At 44.4% G+C, this 20,253-nt stretch overlaps 1 protein-coding gene across 2 annotated transcripts in view; it reads left to right on the top strand.

Moving 5' to 3' along the window:
* Positions 1–11,338, top strand: part of Kif3c (kinesin family member 3C) — a 50,225-nt gene extending 38,887 nt beyond the window's left edge. The window contains exons 6-9 of one of the 2 annotated variants that reach the window (XR_003849826.1): positions 9,269–9,377; positions 9,528–9,700; positions 9,885–10,465; positions 10,627–11,338. Coding sequence is in view for 1 of the 2 variants with exons in the window: in XM_008834992.3 (XP_008833214.1) it covers positions 9,269–9,377; positions 9,528–9,700; positions 9,885–9,978 (376 nt within the window). In the remaining variant the exon portion in view is untranslated. Of the gene's footprint in view, positions 1–9,268; positions 9,378–9,527; positions 9,701–9,884 lie in introns of both variants that reach the window. The other variant, XM_008834992.3, reaches the window with a different exon arrangement.
* Positions 11,339–20,253: the final 8,915 nt, after the last annotated feature.

The raw sequence follows: 20,253 nt of genomic DNA, 5'->3' as shown, positions 1-20,253 counted from the left end.
TTTGTTCTGTAGTTTGGTATTCAGGATAATGGGAACTAGCTTTGACGTGCAACAATACGACAGTGTTGTAGTTTTTCTTTCTGTTGCTGTGATAAACACTATGACCAAAAGCAACTTGGGGAGGAAAGGATTTATTTCTTCTTACAAGTTACAATCTATCCTTGAGGAAATCCAAGGTAGGAACTCAGGGCAGGAACTGAAGCAGAGACCACAGAGAAACACTGTTTACTGGCTTGATTCCCCCTGGCTTGCTCAGCTACTTTTCTTATACAGTCCAGGCCTACCTGCCCTAGCTGGGCCTTCCTACAACAATTAACAATCAAGAAAATGCCTCACAGACATGTCCACAAGCCAGTCCGATGAAATAATTCCTCAACTGAAGTTTCCAGGTGACTTTTGTGTGAAGTAGACAAAAACTAACTAGCACAGCTACATACGGAGTTCCAGGCCACCCTGGGCTACAGTGTAAGGCAGTATCTTTAGAAAAGGTAGCGATGGTTGGTGAGATGGTTCAGTGGATATAGGTGCTTGCTGCTAAGCTTGAGAAACTGAATTCGATATCTCAGGACCCACATGGTAAAAGGAGAGGAACCAACTTCCACAAATTGTTCTCTGACTTCCACACTTGCCCTGTGGAGGTCTCTCTGTAGCTCCAGCTGGCCTGGAATTTTCTATGTAGACCAGGCTGGCCCCTGCCTCCTGAGTGCAGGGATTAAAGTTGTGTGCCACCATGCCTGGCTATTTTTTTTTAAAGTAAAGCTTCATGGGTTCATGAAAATTGAGAAGAAGAGATGAGAAGAGTGAGGGCTCAGACACATGGGGAGATGGAGCAAGGTGGACAGGTGAGCTGTGGGGAATCGAGAACAGATCACAGAAAAGACTGATTTGTTGTGTTGGGTACATAGGGATGACCTGGAGAAAATACACCTAGTGATATCAGATGCCTGTTTTCAGAGTAAGAGAGGAAAGTGGTGACCAGTCAACAATGGGAAAAGCATCAAGCCTTGAGATGGCACTCAGATGTTTCATTTTTTACTACTATTGTTTGTTATTTCTTGAACCATAGTTTTATGTAGCCCAGGCTGGCTGGCTGGCCTTATTATATAGCCAAGGATGACCTTAAATTTCTGATCCTCCTGCTTCTAATCCTACCTCCCACATGTTAGGATTATAGGCATGTACCACCAAATCTGGTTTATGTGGTGCTGGGAATCAAACCCAGGGTTTCAGGCATACTAAGTAAGCATTCTATCAACTTAGCTACATCCCCAGCCCCAGAGAGAGGTTTTTAATATGGAGAAAAATTATGATTTTAGCCAATTATGGAAAGGGTTCTAGGAGCTTGGGATTGCTGAACACATTGCCTGTTTGGGCCTCTTTTGGAGATGTGGATAACTACGGAGCCAGGCCCCAACTCTGGGCTATCAGCCACAACCTGTTCACTACACAGAGATCAATCATGAAAGTAGGCCTGGGGCACAATAGGGAGTAGATGGGAAGTTTGGTGTCCCAATTACAACTCTCTTCCCCCAGTCCCTTCTGCATGCATGCCACCCAGAATAGCACTGGAAGCTTTATTGGGTCAGACTGCCAGTTCCCACTGACCTGCTGCTCTGCTTGCCCAGCCCTGCACCTGTGTCCTGTTTCTAGAGTCTGAGTTTTCAAGGGCTCTCTCTGGCTCTAGCATGTCTTACAAGCACTCTTGAGAGACAGTTCACCATGCTAAAGAGTACTAGGGAAGGTTCACGTTTCTTGAGTTCCTAACCGTATGGCCTTGGATACAAATGGCACTTGACTTTCAAGCCTGTCTCCCTATCTGTTCTATCCATACCTCAGGAGCATGTTAGAAAGTTCAAGTGAGATGTGAAGTACCTTATCAATGATTTTCCTCTCTTACTTCCTTCTCAGTGGAGTCATAATGCATTTCCATCAGCATCCTTCACAAAGCTGACTTTAAAGCTGCCTTTCTCCAGTGCCTCCCTGCCATCCTATATCCTCTGGGGGTAAAATGGATCGGGGCTTCTAGAGCCTTCTTTTCTTGTTTTCATCTATAAAGAAGGCCAACTAGGACCTCTAAGTGGGGTCCAGCACTTTATAGTATATGAAATAAACTCAACCTCAAGAATATAACCTCTAGGGGCTGGGGAGACAGCTCAGTGGTTAAGAGCACTGACTACTCTTGCAGAGAACCTAGGTTCAGTTCCTACCATCCATATGGTGGCTAACTACCATCAGTAACTGCAGTTCCAGGGGTTCTGACAACCTCTTCTGGCCTTCACAGGAATTGTATGCACAGATGTACTTACATGCATGTACTCGTACACATAAAAGTAAGTAAATTTTTTTAAAAGAATATAATTTCTCAGGGATAGAGAGATGGCTCAGGCAGTAGCAAGCATGAGGACCTGAATTTGGATCCCCAGCATCTACGTAAAAAGCCAGGTGTGGTAGTGCATGCTTGTAATCCCAGTGCTGGGGAGCTAGAGGCAGGAGGATACCCAGAGCTTGCTGGCCAGACAGTCTAGCCTAACTAGTTCAGTGAGAGATCCTTCTTTAAAACTAAGATGTGCCTGAGGAAGACACCTAGTGTCAACCTCTGGCCTCCACACAAATGTGCACACACATGCACGTACATATTTGTGCACTCACCCACCCACACACACAAAATTACACACAAATAATATAATTTCTCACTCTTGCTACAGAATGCAAACATTGTCCTTGGGGCACCTATACACATGTCTTACGCAGGGACAGAATGTCCTGTCTGGAATTATTCTGGCTTCTTCCTCTCTTCTTTCTTCCAGTATTACCTAGTGAATTTTTCATTGCTCATTTCATTTGTATCCTTACTTGAATTAGCAGACGGAATTGAGTTATTAAGATCATAGCTGCCCTGTGTTGAACACTTGTGAGGAACTAAGATTAGTGATTGCCCTGTTGAGTCTCAGCAGTTCTGTAGAGATGACATGTTGGAGGCTCAGAGATAATAAGCTACTTCCCAGGCTGACTGAAATATGAGGGGACAAGCCAGCATTCAAACACAGGTCTTATCTTACTCCAAAACCTGTGCTCTTTGTCTTTAAAATTGGAAATGGGATTCTTGTTTCCTTTCTTTGCTATTTATTTTGAGTCATTACAATAGTGTTATACTCATCAAGCTGCAGAGGGTAAAAAGTCTGCCATTCTGGATATGGTAACTTGTGCCTATAACCCAGGCTTTGGGGAAGCTGAAGGAAAATAAGCCAGAGTGCAGGATTATCAAGAGTTTGAGGCCACCTTGAACTACATAGCAAGACCTTGTATCACAAACCAAAAAACAGGCCAAATGTGGTGACCCATGCTCACCTAGAACTTGAGAGGTAGAAGCAAGAGGATCAGGAGTTCAGGGCCAGCCATGGCTATGTGAGACCATCTCAAAAAAACAGAGCTACAGATATAGCTCAGTTGGTAGAGTGCTTACCTACCATGCATGAAGCTCTAGGTTCGATCCAGAGTCCTCTATAACACCAGATGTGGTACCGCACACCTGTAATCCCAGCACTCAGAAGGTAGAGGCACAGGGACCATAAATTCAAGGTCATCCTGTGCTACACAGTAGTTCAAAAACAGCGTTGGCTACATGAGATTCTGTCTCAAAAAACAAACAAAACAAGGCTGTGAATATAAGTTAGTTCATAGATTACTTACCTAGCATGCTTGAGACCCTAGACTTGATCCCCAGTATCTTTAAAAAAGGGGAGGAACTGGTAATCCCAGCTACTCTAGGGCTAAGTAAGGCAGGAGAATTACAAGTTCAAATCCTGCCTAGGTTACAGAGTGAGTTCAAGGCTAACCTAGCCAGTTTAGTGAGACCTTGTTTCAAAAAATGGATAGAAGGGGGCTGGAGAGGTGGCCATGTCTGGAGTTCTGGGCCAGTCTGAGCCCCCAAAGGTAAGTTTATAAGCCTTTCACTCTTCTTCCCCAAAGCTAAATCATACTCTAGAATTTTTTTGTTTTGTTTTGTTGTGGTCTGGTGATTTAACTTGAGACCTCTTCTATGCTAGACAAGTAAGTACTCTACCACTGAGCTATAGTCCTGGTCTTTTTTCCTTTTTTTAAGATGTTTTTGTTTTGTTGGTTTTTTGAGACAGGCTCTCACCATATAGGCCTGGCTGACCTGGAAATCACTATGTAGACCAGGCTGGCCTCAGACTCACAGAGATCCATCTGCCTGCCTCTGCCTTCTGAATGCTGGGATTAAAGGCATACACTACCACACCTGGCTCAAGATTTATTTTTATTATTTTTAAAAACTTTGTGTGTGTGCGCGTGTGTATGTGAATACTGGTACTTGCATAGGTGAGAAGATGGCATCAGATCCCCTGGAGATGGAGTTACAGATGGTTGTGAGAGCCGCCCAATGTGGGTGCTGGGAACTGAACTCAGGTCCTCCACAAGATCAGTGTTCTAGTTTTCTTCTCCATTGCTGTGACAAAACACCCTGACCAAAACCAACTTGGGGAGGAAAGGGTTTATTTTATCTCATGTCTCTCAGGTCAGTTCATCACTGAAGGAATTCAGGGCAAGAACCTGGAGACAGGAGCTGATGCGCAGGCCACAGAGGAATGTTGCTTACTGGCTTGCTCCCCTGGCCTGTGCTCAGCCTGCTTTTTTATATAACACAAAACCACAATGGGCTGGGCCCTCCCACATCACTCAACAAGCAAGAAAATGCCCCACAGACATGGCCACAGGCCAATCCAAAGGAGGAAATGCCTCAATTGAGGTTCCCTCTACCCAAGTATGTCAAGTCCATAACTAAAGCCATCTAGCACAAGCAGGAAGCTTTCTTTTTTGAAACAATGTACTACTCTTCCAGACACCTGAATTCAGTTCCCAGCAATCACATCAGGCAGCTCACAACTTCATGTAACGGCTGCTCCTGGGGATCAGACACCTGGCTTCCTCGAGCACCTGTATTCTTATGCACATAAACACACACACTTAAAATAACATTTTTAAAAAATTTTTTTGGTCTTTTGTGACAGGGTCTCCCTGTAGCTCTGTCTGCCTGGAACTTGCTATGGAGACCAGACTGGCCTTGAACTTACAGAAATCCACCCGCCTCCTGAGTGCTGGGATTAAAGGTGTGTACCACCATGCCTGACCATTTTTTAAAAATATTTTATTATTTTTATTTTTTGTATATGAGTGTGTTGCCTGCGTGTATGAGTGCACCCATGTCGTGCAATGCCCATGGAAGTCAGAAGAGAGCGTCAGGTCCCCTAGCTGACATGTGGGTGCTGGGAGTTAAACCTGAGTCCTCTCCAAGAACACCCAGTGCTCCAAACTGCTACTTAGTCTCTTAAGCCCCAAAAATAACATTCAAAACTTTTTTTAAAAAAACAATTGTCCTTGCCAGGTGTGGTGGTGCACGCCTTTAATCCTAGCACTCGGGAGGCAGAGGCAGGGGGATCTCTGTGAGTTCAAGGCCAGCCTGGTCTACATAGTAAGTTCCAGGACAACTGGGACTATAGGGAGACCCTGTCTCAAAATTCCATAACTCCGTTTCAGGGAATTCAATGTCCTTTTTCAGCCTCTACAGGCATTGCATACATGTGGTGCATTTCATATATGCAGGCAAAACACTTATACACATAAAATGAAAATAAATTTTATTTTACTTTTTTATTTTTTGTCTTTTTTGAGACAGGGTCTCCTTGTAGCCCAGCTGTCCTGTAACTCATGTAGACCAGGCTGTCCTCAAACTCACAAAGATCTGCCTGCCTCTGCCTCCCAGGTGCTGGGACTAAAGGCGTATACTACCATGCCCGGCCTATTTTTTGATATTTTTTAAAAATATTTTATTATTTTTTAATTTTATGTGTATGAGTGTATTGCCTGCATGTATGTGAGTGCACCCGTGTCGTGCAATGCTGCAGAGGTCAGAAGAGGGCATCAGATTCCCCTGGAACTGGAGTTAAGGACAGTTCATAGCCACCATGTGAGTGCTGGAAATCGAACCTGGGTCCTCTGCAAGAGCAGTCAGTGCTCCTAACCACTGAGCCATCTCTCCAGCCTCTATTTTTTTGGTCTTTTTGATACAGGGTCTCCCTGTAGCCTCAACTGGCCTTGAACTCACAGGCTGGCCTTGAACTCACAGAGATCCAAAAATAAATTTTAAAAATTAAAAATAATTAATTTTTTATTGATTGAAGAATTTCATACAATGTACTTTGATCATATTCAGACCCCTTCTTCTATCTCAATACTCACCTTACCATTCCCTGACCCCCCACCCCAACTTCATGTTTTCTATTAGCAAATGAAAACCCCATCCATCTTACATAATACATCTGAACTGAGTGCCGGAGAAATCATATCTCATTAGAATGTCAGTGATCTATAATTCTTACACACAGATGGGCCAAAATAATCTTTCTAACAAAAGATTTGGTGGCAAGATAGCTCAGTGGGTAAAGGTACTTACCACCAAGCTTGACTACCTGAGTTTGATTCCCAGGACCCACATGGAAGGAGAGAACTGACTCCTCAAAATTCTGACTCCTCTGATTTCCACGTGTGCTGTGGCATGCATACACACACTAATTAATGTTAATTAATTAATTAAAAACGAAATTAAAAAAAAATGGGGGCTGGAGAGATGGCTCAGTGGTTAAGAGCACTGACTGCTCTTGCAGAGGACCCAGGCTCGATTCCCAGCACCTACATGGTGGTTACAAACCGTCCTTAACTCCAGTTCCAGGGGAATCCGAAGCCCTCTTCTGACCTCTGCCGCATTGCACGACACGGGTGCACTCACATACATGCAGGCAATACACTCATACACATAAAATAAAAATAATGAATAAATTTAAAAAGACGATTTGGGCTAGGGAGATAGCTCACTGGCAAGAGCATTTGCTGTGCAAACATGAGGACTTGAGTCCAGATTCCTAGTACCATAGAAAGCCAGATATGGGGCTGGAGACATGGCTCAGAGGTTAAGAACACTGGCTGTCCTTGCAGAAGACCCGGGTTTGAATCCCAGCACCCACATGGCAGCTAACAACTGTTCGTAACTCCAGTTCCAGGGGATGCGACAGCATCTTCCATCTTCCATGGGCACTGCACGACATGGGTGCACTTACCTACATGCAGGCAATACACACATACACATAAATAAAAATAATAAATAAAATATTTTTTTTTAAAGCCGGATATGGCTGCACACACACCTGTAACCCCAGTGCAGAGAGACAGTGGAGAGACAGGAAGATTACTAAGTATCACTGGCCAGCCAGCCTAGCCAAAAAATAGCAAACTCCAAATTCCAGGTTGCGAGAGCCTCTGTCTCAAAGGAATAAGGTGGAGGGTGATAGAGGAGGACACCCAATGTCTTTCTCTGGCCTTTGCACACCCATGCACCACCCTCATACACACATGCATATACTATACAAAATCACACAGAAAAATAAAAGACTAAGGCTGAGGATGTATCTCAGTTAGTAGAGTGCTTGCCTAGTGTGCAAAAGGCCCTGATTTTGATCTCCAGCATTGAATAAATTAGATGTGATGGCACATGCCTATAATTACAACACTCAGGAGGTAGAGGCAGGAGGATCAGACAATCAAAGTCATCCTAGTAATTCCATCCTGTAATTCCATCACTCAGGAGGCTGAGGCAAAGGATCACTAGAAGTTTGAGGCCAGCCTGGACTGCATAGTAGAGACCCTGTCTTAAAACAACAAAAATGAAAACCTTTACCTTTTAAAATATTTTATTATTTTTATGTGTGTGCATGTATTAGCTGCATGTATGTAAGTCTACCCATGTCATGCAAAAAAACTATATTTTTTTATTTGCTCTCTCTCTTTCACTTTCTCTGTGTGTTGGGGGGTGCTATTGTATGTGCATTTACTCGTTAAGGCTAGAGATCAACATTGGGTATCTTCTTCAATCACCTTGCCTTTTGAAACATAGCATCTCATTGACTTGGAGACCACCAATGCAGGCTAGCTGGTAGAGCAGTCTCAAGGATCTTCCTTTCTCTGATTCTCTAGCTCTAGGATTACAAGTGTTCACTGCCATGTCTAGCTTTTTACATGGGTGTGGTCTTTTAAAAAAGTGCTGGCAGTTTGTCCATTCAGTATGGATTTGTGTGCGTGTGGAGGGGGTTGGTTTGGTGTGGTTTGGAAGTACTAGAAATTGAACCTAAGGTCTTGAACATGGTAGGCAAGTACTTTACCAGTGAACCTTCAACCCAACCCCTTATTTTCAGACAGGTATTCATAGCCCAGGCTGGCCTTGAACTCACTCTGAAATTGAGGATGGCTTTGAACTCCCAGTTCTCCTCCTCTGCCTCCCAAGTGCTGGGATTATGCACATCCTCCACCATATCTGGCCAAGTTTAGCCATTTTATTGTGTGCTTATGAAGGAAACTGAAAAGCAGACCATCAGTGATTAATGGTGTGGGGGTGTGGGGTGGAGGTGTGTATACACATGACCATGTGTATGCTTGGTGGAGGGAGGTGCACACATACTTGTATACATGTACCTGTGGAGGCCAGAGGACAACCTCAGGTGTTATTCCTCAGATATTATCTACCTTTTATTTGAGACAGGGTTTCTTACTGGCATGGAGCTTACCAAGTAGGCTGGCTGGCCATCAAGCCCCAGGGATTTTCCTGTGTCTGCCTCCCCAGCAGTGGAATTAGAATTGTGTGCCACTATCTTGGCCTTTTTATGGGATTTTTATGTGGGTTCTGAACATTGAATTCCAGTGCTCATGCTTGCAAGGCAAGCACCTTACTAAGCTCTTGCTCCAGCCCTCAATGGTTTTGTGTGGTATATAAATCAGTTTATGAATCTAAAATCTAAAATGAGGCTGGATCTCCTTTCTCATTCTAGCCTGCATCGGCCCTTTTTACTGTGGAAAAAAGTTAGAGCAATAAGAGAGATAAGTCTTGTTTTCTGGCATTTATATTAGTTTAACTTGTCAGGTTGTATTCAAACAAGAAGGAAGGTGAAGACCTCGAAGTCCTCAGGTCCTCCCAACTGCATGAGTGACTGAGTGACACTTAGTTCTACATGATACCATTTGCCCTTTGTGTTTGAAGAAATCCATTCTAGCCCAGCATGGTGATATACACCTATAATCCTAGCACTTGGGAGGATCTAGCTCATGGTCGTCTTCAACTACATAGTGAGTTTGAGGCTAGCCTGGACTACATGAGATCTCATCTCCCAAAACAAACAAAAACCTCATTCCCTCTTCCCTACAGGAATAACAGCCAAATGAAGAAGCGGCCAACATCTGCAGTGGGCTACAAGAGACCTATCAGCCAGTATGCTCGGGTTGCCATGGCAATGGGGTCCCATCCCAGATACAGGGTAAGAAGCTAGGGAGTAGAAGCCAGGAAGGGAGAGAAATCTGAGGGGAAGGGATGCTGTGCTTCCTCTAAGTATTCCATCACCATGGGATACACTCAGAAGAGACACTCTGAGACTGCTGCTCACATATGCTGTGTGATTTTACAACAGGCTGAAAATATAATGTTTTTGGAATTGGATGTGTCTCCACCTGCTGTCTTTGAGATGGAATTTTCCCACGACCAAGAACAAGACCCTCGTGCACTACACATGGAGAGGCTTATGCGGTTGGACAGCTTTCTGGAAAGACCTTCCACGTCTAAAGTGCGAAAGTCCAGATCCTGGTTAGTACACTGTGGTCAGAGTGAGCCATGGACTTAAGAGGCAGTGGGATTGCATGAGCTAGTCAAGACTGAAAGAGGGTTTGGGTAGCAACCCAAGAGACTATCGGAAAAGAAAGGAAAAGCCTAGAATTTCTGTCTCCTGATTTCCCTAATCCTTTTGGTCTATCTTCTTGCCTCTCTGCAGGTGCCAGAGTCCTCAGCGGCCTCCACCCTCCACCACACATGCCTCCATGGCCTCTGCTCCTCTGCACCCTGCAACAGTGGTAGACCATGATTGATAACCTTCAGTCAGCTGCCCACCTGACAGACTCCTAAGACAGGGCAGCAAACCCTGGCTCATCTCATCTGCCGTTTGGTGCATGTGTGTGGTGTGTGTGCATAAGCTGTATGTATGTATGTGTGTGTGTGTGTGTGTGTGTGTGTGTGTGTGGGTGGGTGGGTGTGGGTGTGGGTGTGGGTGGGTGTGCGAAGAGGCAAGAATCTGGCAGATGGTGCCTCTGCCGCTGTCTGTGCCTCCTTTATTTAATTCATGTTATTTATTCATGGAGCTTGGTTAGTGAGGAGAGATGTCCTTGCCTGAGCTGTCTGGGCCTGCCATGCTCACTGCATAGCCTCCTTTTCTCCTTAGCTGGGGAGACCCTCCCAGTCAGATCTCAAGCTCCTCCCCCATGTCAGCTACCCCTAGGAGGGAAGATGGCCTATGCCTGAGAAGACAGTACTTTTTCTACCCATCTTTTTCCATAGTCTCCATCTTCTCCTCTGATGGTGAGCGCACTTGAACACATTCTGGGGATGGGAAACTGCTGGGTACCCACTGAGGGCAGGAGGCTTCCTGACAGTGTTGGGCCTATGCTCCTGGTGGACTGAGCCTTGCTCTCCTCTCTCTGGGCCTCAGACTCTTCCAACCTCCCCCGCTCTTTTCCAAGGACTTCAGTGGCCTCACCAACACTCAGCCCATGTTCTTCAGACTTGGCAAGAACTCATGACTTCCCCAACTCTACATCCTTGCCCACCTTCCCCACTCTCAGACTGGGTATTGTGAACAACCAGTTGTCGCCGTGGGACCTGAAGGAAATGGAACAGTGTGGAGACAACGTGGCCTGTCATCAAGGAAAGTCCCTCCTCTGCTCTCTTTGTTGCTGTCCCCTCCAAGAAGTTCCTTTGGTGAACAGCCATCAAACTAACTCTGTTTTGAGGTGTGGCTTCTTCCGGCTTTGATCATTGTTCCCCCACAGCTGCCAGATCTCAGTCCAGGGAGGGATCAGTGTCATTCTGCCCCTGACTGTAAGCAGATAGCAAAATCCGTTCCTTTTCCCTTGCAGCTAGCACAAGAAAAAGAGACCAGGCACCGTCTTTGCTGGATTGCTATTTACCCCTGTTTCTTAGCCACATTTTGGGGAATACAATTTGCTGAAAATTACCGAGTTTATGCAGTGTAGTGGTTATCACATTCACCTCACAATTCGTTGAAAATCCATCCATTCTCTACTACTTGTACAAATTGGTCCTTCCTCAGCTTCTCACCTTCCTTTGTGATAGCCCCAAATGTCTCCAGGTATTGCAAGTGATAAGTAAATTTCTATTTTTAAAAAAGTTAATTTTCATTCCCTTTTTTTTTAACATGGTAAAACTTTTTTTTTTTTTTTTTGAAACAGGGTCTCCCTATAGCTCCAGATGGAATAGAACTTGCTATGTATACCAGGCTGGCCTCCATCTCACCAAGATCCACATGGCTCTGCCTCCCAAGTGCTGGGATTAAAGGCATGCACCACACCCAGCTTTCTAAAGATAGGGCCTCTCTGGAGCTGGAGAGATGGCTCAGTAGTTAAGAGCACTCATTCTTTCAGAGGACCTGGGTTCAGTTCCTAGCACTCACATGGTGGCTAACAGCCATCTGTAACTCCAGTTCCAGGGGATCTAATACACTCTTCTGGCCTCTGTAGGCATTGCATACACTGGGTGCACTTACATACAATGCAGGCAAAACACTCATACACATAAAATAAAAATAAATTATTAATTAAAAATTTTTTAAAGAGAGGGCCTTTCTGCATAGCCCTGGCCTGATACTCACTTGCTGTTGACCCATCCTAACCTCAAGTTTGAGGCAATTCTGCCTCAGCCTCCCAAGTTCTGAGAATACAGGTATGAGCTACCATATCCACTGTTTATTTTTTAAATGTTTTTGTACATGTATGCAGTCCTACAAAATTGTTTATAGTTACTTAGTGGTTAAGGTAGGATTGCTGTTTGTTTGAGGACAGCCTATTCTATATAATGAAAGCTTATCTCAAAAAAAAGTGGTGATGGAGAGATGGCTCAGAGGTAAAGAATGCTTGCTGCTCTTCCAGAGAACTTGAAATTGATTCCTAGCATCCACATCGGGTGGCTCACAACTGTGTCTGACTCTAGTTCCAGGGGATCCAAAGTTCCTCTTCTAGCCTCTGCAGGTACCTGCACTCTCGTGCACAGACCCACACATACACAAAATTAAAAATAAATCTTTTTTTTAAAGTTGTTTATAGTTACCTTCTATGAGTATTTAAAATGAGTGTGGTGATACATGCCTTTAATCCTAGAATTTGGGAGGTGGAGACAGGAGAATCAGGACTCAAGGTCATCATCAGCTACATAGCAAAAATAAAAGAATTTAAATTTAAACTGAAGATCACCCAATTCTATCTATTCTACAGCTACCCTGGATTCCCTCCCCAATTACTTTTCTGGAGTGCCTCTAGGGCATACATACATGATCCTCTATGGGTTTTTGGTGTGGTTTGGTTTTTTTGGGGGGGAGGAGTTGTTTGGTTTTCTTTTTTGGTAAGAGTCTTGCTTTGTAGCCATGGTTGACCTAGAACTTACTACATAAACCAAATTGGAAGCAATAATCCTCCTGCCTCTACCTCCTGAGTGCTGGGGTTACAGGCATGCATCACCATTCCTAGCCCTATGTCTAATCTTTTTTAGGCCTTGAATCTACTTGAAACATGCTGATAAGTACATAATTCCTTATATAAGGAATTATAGTTTCTGTTGTAAACATTTAATAGTTTACTATTTAGTTATTATTAGTTGAAAAATTAAGAAATTCTTTTTTTGGGGGGGTCTTTTTGAGATGGGGTCTCTCCCTGTGGCCCCAGCTAGTCTGAAACTCACTATATAGACCATGATGGCCTCGGACCCTCGGACTCACAGAGGTCCACCTGCCTCTGCCTGCCTCCTTAGAGTGCTGGGACTAAAGGCATGCACCACCATGCCTAGCTAAGAAATTCTCTTAAGACTAAAGATTATAAAGTCCTGTGTTTTGGTGGTGGGGTAAAGATTTAATCATGAACACAAACAAGGAAGTTCAGATTGCAGATGCCTTCATGCTGGTTGTCTCCTTCCCTGGGTTGTGAGCAATTCTTTCATTTATATAAAATGTGAGGGTGACAGATTCCGCCAGAAGGTCTGTGTGTGGCAGGGAGCACTGGGACTGTTCTCTTCCCTTCAGGAAATAAGACTTTCTTGCACCATTCAGGCTCTTCCCTGAGGATTGCTTGCTTTAACTCCTCTGCTGTTTTCTGCTGTAACTACTGGACTAGATGGTGGAGCCACTCAGTTATCATTTGTTCCGGTCCTTGAAGGGAATCTCAGTTTTTCATCAGCGGCCAGGAGATTATTTAGCACTCAGGATTCATATCAGAGTTTCACCTGTGTCTGGGACAGGAGTATATAGAAATCCCTCAGGTGACCTAGGCATCGAGGGACCACCAGTGAGTGGCCTCTCCCACTGAGCTCTTTCTCATTTGTGGATGAAGCAGCACGTGTCACCCCATTCATCACTGGGACACATCGACTCTACATGGTCTGGTCATTTGTCCCTCATGGTCTTATAGCACAATATATCCCACTTCACCAACCCCAGTCTGAGGGCTGGGCCCAAGATGTAGTCAGAGGAAGATCTCCAGCCTGTGGTATTGTGTATGTGTGTTTGTGTGTGTGTTTGTGTGTGTTTACCTGTACAGGGGGCACTATACCCAATGTAAGATATTCTGGGAACAGGGCCACCAGAGGTGGCTGGGTCTCAGTCTCTGTCTCCCTCTCCTTTTTCTTTTGATGTATCACATATTGATTGACAAAGGGCCTTAATTAGGACCAATTTTCCATGTCTGTTGTATGGTCTTTAATTATAAAGTTATATGCAGTGGCCCATTCTTGTCATTCTATACATATGACTATACAGGACATATGTAATATACAAATATATATATATATAAATTTCTTTCTGCCCCCCTTGGCTTAGGATAAGTCCTCTCTGTTGAGTGGAAATGCACCCCAGCTTGGTGCTGCCAGCAGCCTGCAGGCCCCAGCCCTGTTCAAATTAACAGTCCACAATAAAGGAATGAGTATCATTGCAGAATTGCCTTCCTGCTTCTCTTTCCTTTGTTTCCTCCTTCTTGTATTCCTTTTGCATTTTCTCCTTTCTCTCTCTTTTTGGCTTTTCCAATAAGGATTCAAAAGTGTTTGGAGGCTACCTGCAGTGATCAGAACATTGGAGAAGAAATAACTGTTCAATAAAAGGATATTTATTGTGGTTGGAGGGTCAGCTCAACTGTAGACTGCTTGCCTAATAGGTTGCAAGGCCCTGGGTTCTATCCATGACATGGAAGAAAAAGGATAATAAACAAATAGACTAGGGCCAGTGGTATAAAGGTGCCTGCTGCTAAGCCTGACAACCTGAGTTTGATTCCCCAGGACCCATGTAGTAGAAGGCAAGAACCAGCACCCACAAGTTGTTCTGTGACCTCCATATGTGTGCTATGGCATGCATGCCATGCATACCTACATACATAAATAAGTAAATATATTTAATTAAAATAGGCTGGGAGATGGCTGTCAGTAAAGTCATGAGAACCCGAGTTTGAATCCCTAGTACCCATATAAAAGCTAGATGCAGGGATTGGAGCGATAGCTCAGCAGTTAAGAGAACTAGCTGCTCTTGCAGAAGACCTGGGTTCCATCCCCAGTACCCACATGGCAACAGCAACCATCACTAACTCCACTTCCAGGGGAACTGATGCACTCTTCTCGCCTTCATGGGCACTGCATGCACAGGTCAGCTGCATTTACATGCATACAGGCAAAACACTCATACGCATAAAATAAAAATAAATAAATAATAAATAAATAAAGCTAGATGCAGCAGAGCATGTCTGTAATCAGTACTGGGGAAATAAAGATAAGAGAATCCCTGGGGGCTGCTGATCAGCTAGTCTGGCTAAATCGGTGAGCTCCAGGTTTAGTGAGAGTCTCTCTCTTCTCTCAAATTACATTTATTTGGGGCTGGAGAGAGGGCTTAGTGGTTAAGAGCACTGGCTGTTCTTACAGAGAACCCAAGTTCAGTTCCTAGCACCCATGCCATCAGTACCTTCAGTTCCAGGGGATCTAACACTCTCTTCTGGCCTCCTCAGGCATTGCATGACATGAGTGCACTTAAAAACATGGAGATGCCGGACGTGGTGGCGCACGCCTTTAATCCCAGCACTCGGGAGGTAGAGGAAGGCGGATCTCTGTGAGTTCAAGGCCAGCCTGGTCTACATAGTGAGTTCCAGGACAGCTGGAGCTACAGGGAGATTAAAAAAAAAAAAAAAAAAAAAAAAAAAAAACATGGAGATAAAGCACTCATACATGTAAAATAATAAAAATTTAAAAATTACATTTATTTTTTTTTTGCAAGGGCTGGAGAGATGGTTCAGTGGTTAAGAGCATTATTTTGCTGGGGGTGGAGGGATGTGTGCCATGACACACACGTGGAGATCAGAGGACCACTTGCTCAAGTTGGCTCTCTCCTTTCATCATGTGAATCTCAGGGACTGAACTCAGGTAGTCAGGCTTGGTAGCAAGTGCTTTACCCACCGACCAATCTCACTCTGTCTCAAAAAAAAAAAAAAAAGAAAGTGATTAAGGAAGACACAGACTTTGCCCTGCACATGCACACACATGTGCACTTATCACCTCCCTGTGCACACACACACAAGGTGAGAGAGAGAGAGAGAGAGAGAGAGAGAGAGAGAGAGAGAGAGAGAGAGTCGCTAAGGGCAGGTCCCAGGCTCTCATAAGAGGTCTGTGTCAGCATTGTGGGGGCAGATGTTCATGTACTAGGCTAATAGTCCCCAACTAGTTAATTCTGTGTTACTAGCTCACCTCAGAACTGGTAGGTGATTTCCAGAGTAGCTGTCAGAGATTAGACAGAAAATACTTGGAAAGCACTCACATGTATCTAGCATGTGGAGAGTGCTGAATTCAAATAAAAAACTAGCTTCCAGACTGGGTGTAGCCCAGAGATAGAGCACACATTCACCATGCCAGAGCCATAAAATACACAACAAACATAAAAGACCTGATTCCTACCAGCATGGTAGCATACACTTTTAATCCTAACACTGGGGAAGCAGACAGGTGGATCTCAGTGATTTCTAAGCCAGCCTGGTCTACAGGGTTACAAGGTGAGACCCTGTCTCAACACAAACAAGCAAACCACCTGACTCCCTAAAGTGTGGCAATCTTAAAGGAAACAAAAGTGATAGCCCAAAGACTGGTGCCCTGACTCCTAGAGGAGTACTGAAGCTCATCTGAAACGCCAGTGAGCAGTCATTTTTGGCAGAAGAACTTCCTGACCATGTGTTTCCAGCCTCTGAGCTCCTGCAGGCTGGAGGATGGGAGGTTTCTGTGTGGGAAACGTGTCAGGTGTCACATTAGGCACTTTACACACACAAATCTGAGCAATCCTACCCAATAGGTATTACTGCCACTGGTGTCCAGAGGAAAGTGTGGGAAATTAACACTCTTACCTAACAACACAGTGACAAAACAGGACTTCCTCACTTCAAAGCCCATATATTTTTTTTCCACTGTGGCATACTACTTCTCCAGCCCATGGGTACCACAGCAAATAGATAGCTCCCTATGTGTTTCCCAAGTACTGAAAGCCAGTGACACAGGGAGTGATCAATTTACATAGATGTGGTCAGGAATAAAAACAGATTTCTAGACCCTTAAACTGTGGATCTATTTAATAAAATTTATTTATTTATTTATTTATTTGTTAGTTAATTTTATTGAGACAGGATATCATTATGCAGCCCTGGATGGCCTGAAACTTGCTATGTAGACCAGACTGGACTTGAACAGACAGAGATTTTCGTGCTTCTGCTTTCCATGTGCGGGGATTAATGGTCCTATTTTAAAGTCATTCTTTCCTCCCATTATTATCAGGGTCACTTGTGTGAGTGGACAGGTATTTCTCTAGAGGCCCACAAAACTAGCCCAATGGTAGTTCTCCCTGGCTTGGGTCTTTTGCTGACAGTTTGTTGGTAAAGAAACTGCCCTGTTTCTCCCTTTCTTCCAACACTGGGCATTTGGTCTTCAGAGAGTCACTTCTTTCTGTTCTAAGAGCCTATTGCTAAGGTGGATGTTTACTAGAACTCCTGGCTACAACAAGATTTGTTTAAGCTGGCCTGAACAAAACAAGGACCCAGAACCTTGCTGTGGAGCCCAAGAGCAAAGGCAGCAAGTCTTAGGAATGGCCTAGCACCAGACTCAACCACCACAAAGCCTCCATCCATTTGCCACATTTCTTCTGTGTGGATGGGTCCCATGACCTTCCTCAGTTGTACCAGGTCATGATATAGACAACACATCTGCCCTGATGGCACAGTCCAGCCATCTAGAGAGTCAGAATCTCTGTCTCAATGCCCATATGATGGGAATAGGACTCTGATTTAGAGGTTTGGTCAGGTGGGTGGGGATGTGACATATGAACAAGACCTCCCCAAATCTCACTGGTTCATGTGAACAGAAGGTGGTAGAAATAAAAGCATTCTCAAAAAAGATGACGGCTGAGGCTGGGAGTGAGGGGGTAGCCTGTACTTGGCATGTACAAGACTCCTGGTTTGATTTTCAGCACTGACAAAAAAACCCAAACAAAAAATGATGGCAGTAGTGATGAGAGTGGAATAGGCTCTGGCAGCACAACACACACACACACACACACACACACACACACACACACACGTCAGAAGACAACTTGAGAGAACTGGTTCTCTCCTTCCACTGTGTGGATACTGGGGATCAAACTTAGGTTATCAAGCTTGGCAGCAAGCATTTTTATCCACTGAGCCGTCACACCTGCCCACAACTGATGTTCTCGATCATTGTGTTCATCACCCAGGATAGCTTAAGAAAAACATAGTGTGTGTTTACTCAATCCCCCTGGCAATTTTTCTTATAGTGTGGTCCAAGGGTTACCTGTATTTGAAATGATTATCCTCAGCAGGGATCAGTGACCCACACCTGCAATCCCAGCACTACGAAGAGTAAAGAAGGAGGATCACTACAAGTTCAAGGTCAACCTTGTCTACTTAGCAAGTTCTAGGCTAGCCAGGACTATACAATGCAGCCCTGTCTCAACAGCTAGGGAGATGGCTCAGTAGATAAAGTGATTGTTGTGCAAGCATGAGGACCTGAGTTCAAATCCCAATATCCACACAAAAAGTCAGGTATGGCTGCACATACCTATAATCTCAGAGCTGAGATGATGACAGGAGATGAGGCAGGGGCAGGGCAACTTTCTGGCCAGCCTGTCTAGCCAATCAGTCAATTCCAGGTTCAGTGAAGAGAGCCTGACTCAAAAAATAAAGGTGGAGAGTGATAGAGGAAGACACCTGACATCCACTTCTGGCATCTACACATGTACACATGGGTGCTCCCCCACATCTAAATACACACACACACACACACACACACACACACACACACACACGCTATCCAGAAATATCACTTAGAAAAATACATCACTGAGAAAGGACAATGAGGACAATGCACAGAGAAAGATGAAGTGGCCCCAGATTGAAGATGCTCAGCTGGAGGTACTTGATGTTCAAGTACACACAGTCAGGCCTCCAGGGACTGGTAGCAAAGCAAGTTAAAACTGACCTTTAAATTCTCTTGGCTGATGCAAGAATTTCAATGTCATCTCCAGAAAGAAAAAGAATATATCTTCTGCTTTTATTATTTAAGTGTCTTGAAACTTGATGGTAAACCTTCCCCCACTCCATCCTCTGGAATTCTAAAGGTTTTGCTAGCCTTGGAAGCAATGAATCCTATTTTTCAGAAAGCTTTTTCCATACCTTCTGAGCATCCTCAGTTGAGCAATATGACAGTTCTCTTTGATGTGCAAAACAGGCTGCTTCCCTCATCTTTGTTACTGCAGACATCAGGGCTGTTAGCTGCCACAGTTTTGACAATTTACAGTTGTTCATGACTTGTTCTCCTTGTCAAATTAAATACATATGTTGATTGCATTTTGTTCCAGTTAGGGATGGAAAGAAAAAAAACAAGTCAGAAGAAGGAATGGGATAAACTGATTATGGCCCTCAGGGCATTAGGAAAGAGTCGTACATCACTCTGAGCACTCACAGTTCACCTTGCCCAGCAACTGGAGGCCCTGGAGACCAACCAAGCCTACATCTCCAGAGAATGAAAGAGAGTGAGAAGTAAGAGCCCTAGGTCCACCCCCACTTAATTTGCTTTACAATGGAAAATAATTTGGAGGAGCTTCGAAAAACCTGCATTTCTTGGGGGTTGGGGTGGAAAAGGGTTGAGGAGGGGGCAGGAGTGAACTGGAGAATGGAGGTGGGATATGCTATTAAAAAATCCAATGAATACACCACCCACACCCAGAAGCACCTGTCCAAAAGCCTCATTTCCAACTAGAAAATGGAATCCAATTTGGGGAATCATTTGCAATATTCCTCACTTCATCAGTAATGTGAAAGATTATAATCATGGCATGTCAGAAAGGACCATCATTCACTCATTTCTTCACTCGCTCATTCTCTCACAATGTGAAAGGCTTTATGCTTGTTAAATAGTGCTCTAGGCATCAAGTCCTCATGTAACTGCTTCCTAGGGCAGAGACTTCACTCTGAGGATCCCAACAAATTCAAGTCCACCAGAAACCAAACAGAAAAAGTAATAGTGAAAAATAGAAAAAGGACTGGGATGTAGCTCAGTGGGTAGAATGCTTGCCTAGCACACATGAGACCCTGGGTTTGATCTCCAGCACCACATAAAACTGGGTGTGGTGGAACATGAGCAATGCAGAGAGGAGAGGAGAGGAGGGGAGAGGAGAGGAGGGGCGGGGAGGAGAGGTCACTGTTGAGAGGAGGAGTAGGCAGAGAGCATTGATTCAATCCTTGTCACAACATACTTAGCCATCAGGCCTGTTCCTGGAACTACAGGAGAGACTCCGAGCACAGGGCACAGACATAAAATTAAGATAGATATGCCACATTGTGGTCTTGTTTTTAGCTACCTAATAGATATTTGCAGGGCCAACTGCAAGCAGTATATGCCTCTAGCAGAGCAACCTGCACATCTCAGTTACTCTCACTCTGCCCCAGCTGGTATTGAACTCACAGAGATCCACCTGCCTCTGCCTCCCAAGTGCTGGGATTAAAGGCATGCGTCACCAATACCGGCCAATGGAATATCTTTCTTTTTTTTTTTTC

Source organism: Nannospalax galili, unplaced genomic scaffold (genome assembly GCF_000622305.1).
Source record: "Nannospalax galili isolate Female #2095 unplaced genomic scaffold, S.galili_v1.0 scaffold517, whole genome shotgun sequence".
Taxonomy (NCBI): Eukaryota; Metazoa; Chordata; class Mammalia; order Rodentia; family Spalacidae; genus Nannospalax; species Nannospalax galili.
The sequence above is the reverse complement of the archived record's forward strand: the minus strand, read 5'-3'. Positions and strand labels throughout refer to the sequence as shown.